The following is a 12,196-nucleotide window of genomic DNA, read 5'->3' as shown; positions in this document are numbered from 1 at the left end:
GGTGTTAAAAAGAAGATGTAACTAAAATCAGACATCAAACAGTTAGAAATGTGATTTTTAAAAAGATACCTTTTATGATAGCAATAAAAAACATAATGTACCTAGGAATACATCAAGTGAAGTATGTCCAAGATATTTATAGAGAAAAAGATTACAACTTTACAAAAAGGTAAAGAAGGCTGAATGAAATGGGAGAGATACACACACACAGGTATAATAAGATTTAATACCAAAAATCTATCAGTTCTGGGCTTCCCTGGTGGCACAGTGGTTGAGAGTCTGCCTGCCGATGCAGGGGACACGGGTTCGTGCTCCGGTCCGGGAAGATCCCACATGCCACGGAGCAGCTGGGCCTGTGAGCCATGGCCGCTGAGCCTGCGCGTCCGGAGCCTGTGCTCCGCAACGGGAGAGGCCACAACAGCAAGAGGCCCGCGTACAGCAAAAAAAAAAAAAAAAATATATATATATATGTATAAATATATATAGATATAGATAGATATAGAGATATATAGATAGAGATATAGAGAGAGAGATATAGATATATATATATCAGTTCTCCCCAAATAGAGCTATAGATTCAATGCAATTCTGGTCAAAATCTGAACAGAATTTTCTGAGAAACTTGATAAGCTGATTATAAAATGTGTATGGAAAAGCAGACACTCCAAAATAGCCAAAGCAAGCCTGAAAAAGGAGCCTAACATTAGGGACTTGCCTATCAGATATAAAGACTTATAAAATTAGAGAAATACAGTTGATATTACACGCAAGGAAAGACAATCTAACCAATGAAGAATACATAGCTCAGTTATGTTCTCATGTACATGTGAAACTTGACGTTGGACAAAAATAGCACTGTGGATCAGTAGGGAAAGGAGAGACTTTTCAATAAATGACACTGAAACATCTGATCATCTATAAGTGAGAAGTATATAATTATGTTTCCGCTATGTATATGTTACCATCATTTACAAACTCATTTCCAGTTGGATTAATGACTTAAATATGAAAAGCAAAATTTTAAAGCCTTAACAAGCAAGTATAGGAGACTATCTGTATGACTTCAAGGTAGAGAAAGATACCTTAAACAAACCTCGAAAATATAGACAGTAAAGCAAAGTTTCATAAATTTGACAAAAGATGTTTCTACATAATATTATAACCATCAATAATATTAAGAGGCAAGCTATTAATTGAAAGAAGATATTGCAATGCTTATAACTGTTTAAACATATATCTCCCACAAATCAATAAGAAAAGATATAACCCATAGGAAAGTGGTTAAATGATAGGAACATGCAATTCATGGAAGACAATACACAGATAGATGATAAACATAAAGAATGTTAAATCTCTCTAGTAACCAAGGAACTGCAATGTAAAATAGCAACAATAGGGTTTTTTACCTGTTTATCAAAATTAAAAAGATTGATATTAAGTGTTGCCCTTGCATGCCCAGAAACAAGATTATCCTGCACCATTGGTGGCACTGTCAAGTTGGTGGAAGTTTTGTGGAAGGTTAATTTGACAGTATCTTACATATTCCTTAAAACAGAAATTTAAATTTTAGTAATATGTCTTATAGAAATAGGTATATGTGAATACACAGTTAGGCAGAGGGATGATCACTGCAGACTAAGTGCACATCAATAAAAAAGTGGTCAGATAAAATGTATCCGTATTTTGGAACATTATGGTGCTGTTAATAAGAATGAAATAAAACAAAATGTATTGACATACAAAGCTGTCCAGAGCATCTTGTTAAATCAGAAAAGCAAGCTGTATGTACAGACACATACAGAGAGAACACATACACAAGAGAGATTCCATTTATGTAGAGAAGAGTCATGTGTCTGGGAGCTAGAGGGAACACCACCAATATGAGCTTCAGTTATTCTGCAAAGGGGAGTTAGAATGATTTAAAGGAGGAATAAAGGGGAAATTCTGTGCTTTTTTTCCTGTATGCGTCTATATTTTTTTGGAAATTTTACAAGGATGGGTTTTCATGTAAATAAAAAGTGACAAATGAATTACAAACAAAAGGGGATAGAGAAGGAAAGATTACAACTACAGCTGGGAAAATAGGGAAAAGATTTAGGAATGAAACGGTGTTTGAAAAGAGTCTTAGAAGAACACGTAAAATTTATATATTTGGAAATATGTGTTGTATTGAAGAGACATTCCAGGAAGAGGGAACCAAATGGGGAAATGAACCGAAGCTGAGTAAAATTAGGAACGTGGGCAAAGAGAAAAAGTGAATGTCCAGCCAGAACAAAACATCTATGAAGAGTAGCAAAAGTAAGTTTAAAAAGGAAGGTTGGAGCTACCTTATGGAGACCACTGATGGGGTCTCTTCTTTAGGCCATGCGAGCCACTGCAGGTGATAGCAGCAGACCTGGCAGTAGTGTCGAAGATGGACTAGAGTAGCGGAAGGCTGGGTGGAGCTCACTTAAAGCGCTCTTGTAACTGGTAAGGGGAGATTAAACCAAAGTAATGGGCATAGGAGTAAATGGGTAGGAAATGACACAGGACAAATTATGAAGGTAAAATGAACTCAACGGCTGCCTGAGTATGTGAGGCAAGTAAAAGAGGGAGGAGTAAAAATGATGAGGGGTTCAAACTCATCGAGGACAACTGTCATATTAATAAAGATAGAAACAACGAAGGAGGCGTTTGTCACCCAACCCCACCCTCACCCTCTAACGTCTACTCTTGGCTTTGATCCTTAATTTCCAACCTCCGTCCTGAGTACTATGTTTGCTGGGTCTGAATGGTGGCTCAGCTCTGGGCTCTGTACAACGTCTGCTCCTAGGCTACTCCAAGCCCAGCTTCTGCCGCCACCCCAGTGATTTGGGCCCTACCCATTAGCAGCTGTGAGCTTCTTTTTTGACTCCTACAACTTCTCTTTGCATTTTGCCTCCCTGTGTCTCTACCTGCATTCTATCACCTCAATCAGACAGAGAATCTGCCTTTGTTGAGAGTTGGGTCAGAAGACTCACGTTCCATAGGATTTTACCTTAACTTCCTTGCGCACGAGAATGATAGAAATGTTTACTTAGAGATATAGACTAAAGTTTCAAAAGTATTATTCAGTTCCACTAAACTATAAAGCCTTGATCATACTTAATACTTGGAAGTCATCTTTACTAGAGATAACTCAGTATGTTTTTTTAACATCTTTATAGCCTTCCATTTTTCATTATTGTGCAAAAGTCTTTGAATTTTTTGATAAAATTATATTAAATATTGCAATTTAATTTTCCATGTGATTTTATTAGTACCAGTGTATTTTCTCAAGTACATATCACTTACTTGGGGACAGTCATAGAACTATTTAGTTAGAGGAAATAAGGAAATAACAACTCAGGCCACTAAACTCCCTTATTCTGAAGATGACATTCCTCAAGAGTTTAGGTGACCTGCTCAACCAAATTTTCTTCTCTTTAAAATAATTTTATCTTTTATCAACACAAGTATTTAGTTTAAAAGATCAAATGTTTACTACAGGTCTTTCCATGAAAATCACCCCTGCCCGCATCTCTATCCCCCTTCACTCTTTACCTCCAGAGTCACCTATTGCCAAACTCTTTTTGCAGTTCTCCCCTGGGTGTTTGCTCTCATATTTTTTAAATTTTATTTTCAATTGTGGTAAAACACACATAACACAGAATTTACCATCTTGGTCATTTTAAAGTGTACTGTTTAGCAATCAGCACATTTTTATTTCTGTGCATCCAATCTCCAGAAGTCTTTTCAACTTGGCAAAACTGGAATCGGTCTTTATACCCATAAAAGAACAACTCCCCACTTCCCCCTCCCCCTAGCCCGTGGAAAACAGCCTTCTACTTTGTCTCTATGAGTTTGACGACTCCAGAAACACCCCATATAAGTGGAATCATGCAATATTAGTCTGTTTTTGTGATGAGCTTATTTCACTTAACATGATGTCCTCAAGGTTCATCCATGCTGTAGCATGGGTCAGAATTTCCTTCCTTGTAAAAGTTGAATAATATTCCATTGTACGGATACACCACATTTTGTTTATCCATTCATCTGTTGAAGGACATTTGCATCGCTGCCACCTTTTGGCTATTGTGAATACTGCTCTGAACATGGTTGTACAAATACCTGCTTTCCATTTTTCTATTTCCAGAAGTGAAATTGCTGTAATTGAATTTTTAATTTTCTGAGGAACAGCAACACTGCTTTTTATAGAGGCTGCACCATTCTACATTCCCACCAGCAGTGCACAGGGTTCCAATTTCTTCACATCCTCTCCAACGCTTATGTTCTGTTTTGCTTCTGTTTTTGCTTTTTATATTGGCCATCCTAATGGGTGTGAGGTGGGATCTCACCGTGGTTCTCACTGCATTTCTCTAATTATCAGTGGTGCTGAGTATCCTTTCATGTGCTTTTCGGCCATCTGTGTATCTTCTTTGAAGAAATGTCTATTCAGGTCCTTTGCCTATTTTTAAATTGGATTGTTTGTGTTTTCTCTTGTCAAGTTGTAGTTGCTTATATATTTTGGATATTAACCCCCTTTAAAATACAATTTACAAATATTTTCCCCATTCAGTCAGTTGCCTTTTCCCACTGTTGATGGTGTCCTTTAATGAACAAAAGTTTTTAATTTTGCTGAAGTACAACTTAATCTATTTTTTCTTTTGTTTCCTGTGCTTTTGGTGTCATTTACAAGAAGTTATTACCAAATCTAATGTCATGAAGCTTTTCCCCATATATATATATATTTTTTAATTAATTTATTTATTTTTGGCTGCTTTGGTTCTTTGTTGCTGTGCGCAGGCTTTCTCTAGTTGCGGCGAGCGGGGGCTACTCTTTGTTGCGGTGCGTGGGTTTCTCATTGCAGTGGCTTCTCTTGTTGCAGAGCACGGGCTCTAGGCACGCGGGCTTCAGTAGTTGTGGCTGGCGGGCTCTAGAGCACAGGCTCAGTAGTTGTGGCGCACAGGCTTAGCTGCTCCGTGGCATGTGGGATCCTCCCGGACCAGGGCTAAAACCCGTGTCCCCTGCATTGGTAGTTAGATTCTTAACCACTGCCCCACCTGGAAGTCCCTCCCCTATATTTTTTTCTAAGAGTTTCATAGTTTTAGCTCTTACAGTTAGGTTTTTGATCCAGTTTGAGTAAATTTTTGGATATGGTGTGAGTAAGGGTCCAACTTCATTTTTTTAATGTGGGATATTCAGTTTTCCCAGGACCATTTGTTGAAAAGACTGTCCTTTCCCCATTGAATTGTCTTGGCACACTTACTGAAAATCATTTGACCATATATATGAGGATTTATTTTGGAGCTCCTCTATATTTTTAAATAGCATCCTTGAGTCATTCTTCTTGTTTTTTCAATTTTAGCTATCATCTCTAAATTTCCTACTAAGCAAGATAGGTATTAGGACTCTTATCAGCCCTCATATATACCTGTCTTCTTCCTCCAACCTCACAATATAGCTATTTACAGAATGTTTAAAAGTTCAAGCATCCTATGCCTCACATTACTGGCACTCCTTATTCCTCCCCCTTCATTGCTTTAATTTTTCTCTGTAGCACTTACCATCACCTCATTTTATATTTTATCTAATTCTTTTATTTAATATCAGGCTGGTCCTCTAGTATGTAAACTCCATGAAGAGAAGAATACATGATAGTTTTGTTCATTAATGTTATCTCCAGTACCTAGGATAGTTCTGGTGACATAATGATTAATACTTCTCGAGTAAAATAATGATTTTAAGTTAAATCAATAATTATTATTTAATTATAAAATCTAAGTAATGCATAGTTAGGCTACACAGTGTACTATGAATATATTTCTTTTACTGTACAACTTTTTGTTTTTCCTAGAAAGAGTTATTGACTTTTATTCATTTACTTTGCTTTATGTGTTTATCATTAATTCTGCCATGAAAATTCTAATAGAATTATTTAAATCTTTATCAGTATGAATGTATCAGATATGGCTATCAGTCCTATTAATTTTTTTTAATACATCATCCTGGAGCCCTGTGTCTTTCTGCCCTAATCTAGAAATGTTGTTGTCTAGATCTGGTGCACAACTGTTATTCCAAGACTTCCCTTCACCATTATCTTGGAATTTCCTTTACTATAGTCACATTGAATACCTTGTTCTTTGTTTACCTCCACATTTTGGTGAAGCCAGCCCTCCAGTGTCTCCCTGCAAAAGAATGCATGGAAATAAAAATTTAAGACCATGCGTATTTGAATATGTCTTTATTCTGCACTCAGACTTGATTGATAATTTGGCTGGGTATAAAACTCTGGGTTCAATCATTTTCTTCAGGATTTTGGAGACATTGCTTCATCATCTTCTACTTTTCTATTTTTTATTTGAGATCTACAGCTTTCTTATTCCTTATGCTTTATATATAACCTATACCTTTTTTTTGGAAGGGAAAGCTTTTTGAATCTTCTCTTTTTTTGCTAGTTGTTTAAAATTTTCATGATGATGTGCCTTTGTGAGTTTTTTTTTTAACTCAATGTGTTCAGTACTTGATGTATCCTTTCAATCTGGAAACTCATGTATTTTAATTCTGAGAAATTTTCTTACACTATTACTTCGAAAATTCTATCTTCTATTTTTCTGTGCTCTTTCTGGGACTATAGCAAATATTGGACCTTCTGAATTTTTCCACTTTCTTAAGGCTACCAGAATATGCCACCCCAAAATATGCTTCTTTCACATAGGTATTATTTTGAGCTTAAGGCAACTGAGATCTAGCAGATGCAGGAAAAGCTCTTTACCTCCCAGTAACTACCTTAAAATAGAACATAAATTTCCCCTTTTGGAAATTTCCATTTGTAAAATGTTTTCACACCAGGAAGAGAACTACTTCAGGAGACAACTCTTATCACCTGAAAGACTCTTAGGTGTATAACAAGACAACCCTTATTTACCATATATTTCCACCCTTTGCCTTCCCATAACTGGGCTTCTCAGTCCAGAAGCCCAAATCCCCTTTTCCTTTGTTTAGCCTAAGATGGTATATAAGCCTCAATCATTTGACTGCTTCTTTGAGTCTCATTTCTTTGAGAAAGTCCCATGTATGTGTACATAATTAAACTGTTTTTTTCTCTTGCTAATCTGTTTGACAAGTTTAAACTGACAAATTTAATTTCCAGGGCCCCAGCCAATGAACCTAAGATGTGTAGAGGAAAAGATATTTTTCCTCTCTTACAATTCCTGGCCAGAGGAGGCTTGTTTTTTGTCTTTTTTTTTTTTTTTACAATATTGTATATATTTAAATTGTACAATAGGATTATTTGATATACATACACATCATGAAATGATTACAAAGATAATATTAATTAACACATCCATTGCCTCATATAGTTAACTCTTGTTTTATGAGGTGAAAACATTCAAGGTTTACTTTTAGCAAATTTCAAGTATATAATACCACATTAACTATAGTCACCATGTTGTACATTAGATCCTTAGAATGTATTCATCTTATAACTGAAAGTTTGTACCCTTTGACCTACACGTCTCCGTTTCCCTCTTCCCCCAGCCCCTGGCAACCATCACTCTACTCTTTCTATGAGTATGTACATCTTCAACCTAAGCAGAAATTGCCAAGTTGCTCCAAAGTGATTACACCAATTTATACTCCACCAATTTATATGTATCCTCACCAAACTTTGCACTATCAGACTTTTACATTTTGCCCATCTGATGATTTATGAAATGGTATTCTTTTGTTATTTTGTTTTGTATTCCCTGATTACTAATGAAATTGAGAAGCTTTACTTTTCAATGTTCTCTGGATGTTCAAGTTTCATCTTCTGTGAATAGTCCATTCATGTGCTACTCTTAATATACTAATGGGCTGATGTCTTTTTTTAACTGATTTGTGAGCATTTAAAAATATACATGGACACTAATCCTACGCTAGGTTACAACAGTCCCTTTATTTTTAAAATGATATATTTATTTTGAGTTATAAAAATAATATGTATTTATTATAGAAAATTTGGGAAATACAGAAAAACATTATGAAGAAATTTAAAATTCCCTGTGATCACATAGGAGAATAAGTCCAAGGATAATTACTGTCTTCCATTTGGGATTTGTCCTTAGGGTGTTTTCTTACTATGAATCTATACTTTTTTTGTTTTAGAGAACTAGGATTATTTTATACACATATATCTATTTTTTAGCATTTAGTTTTATACTTGCGTATGTCTTAGCTCCTCAAGGAGATGGTAAGATCGATAATGAGAAAGGCCATATTTTATACTACTTTGAGTCTTACAGAGCATCGAGCAAAATGTCTTTCCTTTAGTAGATCTGATGTTTCCTTCATTGCAGCACATCCCAATGTGAATGGTGTCATGGTCCAATGTTCGGTGAAGGTTTTCGCATCATCCGATCCTGCAATATTTTTGGAGTAACACAGTTTCCTGTTATATTTTATGTCTGTTCCTCTTCCTGCTACAGAAAAGTAAAGGAAAGCAATTTTGTTTTCAATAATGTTCCTGGTGAAAGAATATCTCTAAATCCCCAGTTGATGAATCATACAGTGATTTATGAGTCCCACTTTAAAAGCCATTAAAGTTTACGTATATAATCATTCATGTCTTTGAGAGCACAGGTTCTGTGTGGAAGATAAGTGTCTTCTCATGTGAATCCTCTTTGTAATCCTAGCTCCTAATGAAAGTCTGCGATTGTTAGGGAATCTTTGCAGAATATTTCCTTAAGAATGATTAGTAAAAAGGTCTTCGGGGATTTCAGAGAAGATCTAGAAAATTTCTTTCAGAGTATGTTTACTATAAAAAGAAAAATGTTAGAATCCTTTGCAAAAAGTATTTCTCTTACAATTGGCCTTTTTATGCATCCATTCTCAGGGATAAGATAGTAATCAAAGTCCTCAGTGGGGTTTGGGCCTCATATGGATTCAAAGTCATGTACCCAAGTTCTCAATATTTGTGCATTTCTGTGGAAATTTGTCCAGTGCCAACCATCTCAACTGTGGATTGCTCTGGGGAATAAAAGATTAATTCCAGTACTATATTTAGTTGTTTGAATTCATTACCCAGGCTCTAAGAAAACTGGTACAATTTTTCAGTTACCCGGACTGCCATCTCATAAAGCCTGATTCCACAGGCTAGTGCCAGCACTCAGCAGGCTTTCAGTGATAGCCTGGCAAGAAAATAAAGTAAAACGTACAAAAATTACATTGCAAAGCAACATATGGATACAGTAGAACTTGAGGCTTTAAGAATTAGTATTTAGTAAGAGGAAGGTAAAAGAGCATTTTGAGATAACAAACAATTTTAGAAAGGCATAGAATTGTTTCATATATGGCATATCTTTTATGTGCAGGTAACTTAAATCTAAAATGTCATTGCTAATGAAACCTGATGAAATGAAACGACTTAAATTTATACAACTATCGTATCATTAGAGAATGTCAGAAAATACATTTTATGTCAGTTTGTGTATATCATGTAGTAATATCATTTAAATAAAAAAATAAGCCAGGCAAAATAATTTTTCTGACTAATGAATTCAATAAATTGGGATGCCTGTATTCTTCTCCTTGAGAATTAATTCAGTTTTAAGCAGAAATAGGAAAACCTTGCCTGAGAAGTATACAAGGTATTCTCCAGCAAAAGAATAAAATTATTAATGTAGGAGAAGTAACTACCATATCACACATGTAATCCAGAAGGGGATGTTTATAGCATGATAATAAATTCATTAAAAATGTAATATACCCATAATTGTGAAACAAGATTTAAAAAAATAAATCCTAATTCACTAAATCCTAGTGGCACATAGCCTACTAATGCTTACACTTGTTCCTGAAATATTTCTTGGAGGAAAAGTATATTTATTTTTTATTTAAAAAAATGTTGTTTCTTGGTTTGAGTAACTGGGTGGTATCATACTGAAATAAGAATAAACAGGAAAGAATAGGGTTCATGGGAAATTACAATATCTTAGAGACACTGCAGAGAAAAAAATATACCCAGACATTTGGACAAACATGAAACATACTTAGCGCTCAATCTCGCTATTTCTTCATGTTCAGTACAAACCTCGAATCTAAGTGATCTCTTACAGATCTTTAAAAAAATAACTTACAGTGTGTTTCTTAAATATGAAAGTAAGACGTACATTATAGAGGGGCTTCCCTGGTGGCGCAGTGGTTAAGAATCCGCCTGCCAATGCAGGGGGCATGGAAGATCCCACATGCCGCAGAGCAACTAAGCCCGTGCACCACAACTACTGAGCCTGCGCTCTAGGGCCTGCGAGCCACAACTACTGAGCCTGTGCACCACAACTACTGAAGCCCGCGCGCCCTAGAGCCCATGCTCTGCAACAAGAGAAGCCATTGCTCGCTGTAACTAGAGAAAGCTTGCGTGCAGCAACGAAGACCCAATGCAGCCTAAAATAAATAATTTTTTTAAAAAGGCATACATTACAGAAATATTTGAAAATGGAACTAAACCTAAGAGGAAAACAAAATCTCTGTTGTAATGCCACCACACAATGAACAAGAGATAATCATTTTGACAGGTATATGTGTATATGTACACACTGAAATAATGTATTACTCTACTTAAAAAAACGGGATCTGTATCTGCCTCACACCACACACAACAATTAATTTCCAGATTCCTAAAGGTCAAAATTGAAAATATAAAGAGATAAATGGGTCTTAATAAAAATTCAGAATGAGAAGGATCTTTTTAAGTAGGAAATGAAACCCAAGAGAAAAGATGAACAGATTCACTGTGTAAAATTTTTAAAAATTCCTGTACAGCCAAAAACACCACAAATAAAGTCAAAAGACAAAGCAGCATACTGGAGAAAACATCTGTAATACATACGACCGACAGAGAACTAGACTATTCACCCAGGAATCTTGATTGTAAATGACAGAAACCCACTAGAACCAGTGGAAGCAACAAAAGGAAATGTATTAGTAGTCATTTGTGCATGAGTCTTCAGGCAAGCAAATTCAGTTCAAACCGTGTCATCAAGGCATCATCTATTTTCCTATCTATCTATCTATCTATCATCTACCTCTTAGTAACACCTTTCTGTCAGTCTGTCTCATTTCTAGGTAGCAAGGATGACCACTGATGATTCCAGGTTCGTGTATTGGAATGCCAGGAACCTCAGAGAAAAGGGCACTATCTATCTCCACTGTTACTGTAAAACACATTAGGGATGATTTTCACTGGTTCAACATGGTTCTCACATGTCCATATATGAACAAATCATTCTAGATGCATGAATGGAATACTCTGATTGGCTGAGTCACATGCCCATTTCTGTAACTGGGAAAAGGGAAATTAGTCCCTCCCCAAACACATGAAATAGATTCTTTACAAGGAAGAAGAGTTCTGGAACTGAAAATTGGGGAAAGGAAAAATGTTTTGGGCAGCTAAAACCTAGAGCTATCAGAGACTTTTTACAAATAACAACAAAAAGATGAACTAAATATTTAAATAGCTATAACAATCAAAATTTAATATGTGTACTTTTTATCCTAATAACTGTAAGAATTTATTGCTCAAAAATACTTGCACAGGACTTCCCTAGTGACGCAATGGTTAAGAATCCACCTGCCAATGCAGGAGACACGGGTTCGAGATCTGGTCCGGGAAGATCCCACATGCCACGGAGCAACTAAGCCTGTGCGTGTGCCACAACTATTGAGCCTGCACTATAGAGCCCATGCTCTGCAACAGAAGCCACCGCAATGAGAAGCCCGTGCACCACAATGAAGAGTAAGCCCTGCTCACTGTGACTAGAGAAAGCCCGTGCCCAGCAACGAAGACCCAGCACAGCCAAAAATTAAAAAATAATTTAAAAAAGAAAACTTGTACATGTATGCAAAAATATATCCAAAGACAGTCACTGCAATGATATTTACAATAGTGAAAAATTAGAAACATTCTAAGTTTTCATCAGTGGAGAGTTGGTTAAATATGGCAAATCCAACTAGGTAGTATCATTCAGCCACTTAAAAAATTAGATAGCTTTGTTTTGCCTGACATGAAAAGATATCTACCAAGTATTGTCAGAGAAATATTTACCAGGTATTAAAATCACGTAACTCAAAATATAAAAGATACAGAAGAGTATATCTTAAGAATTCTTTAACCCCAGTGCCCTGTCATTCATTTCCCTTCTCAGAGACAACCAATGAT

At 35.9% G+C, this 12,196-nt stretch overlaps 1 protein-coding gene across 1 annotated transcript in view; it reads left to right on the top strand.

The window, feature by feature from the left end:
- The window catches only part of LRRC63 (leucine rich repeat containing 63), a 41,365-nt gene extending 32,782 nt beyond the window's left edge, over positions 1 to 8,583 (top strand). The window contains exon 9 of the mRNA XM_030882103.2: positions 8,340 to 8,583. Coding sequence (XP_030737963.2) covers positions 8,340 to 8,583 — 244 coding nt within the window. The remainder of the gene's footprint in view (positions 1 to 8,339) is intronic.
- The last annotated feature ends 3,613 nt before the right edge of the window (positions 8,584 to 12,196 follow it).

The sequence above is a fragment of the Globicephala melas genome, chromosome 18 (genome assembly GCF_963455315.2).
Source record: "Globicephala melas chromosome 18, mGloMel1.2, whole genome shotgun sequence".
In the NCBI taxonomy this organism is placed as follows: domain Eukaryota; kingdom Metazoa; phylum Chordata; class Mammalia; order Artiodactyla; family Delphinidae; genus Globicephala; species Globicephala melas.
The sequence above is the reverse complement of the archived record's forward strand: the minus strand, read 5'-3'. Positions and strand labels throughout refer to the sequence as shown.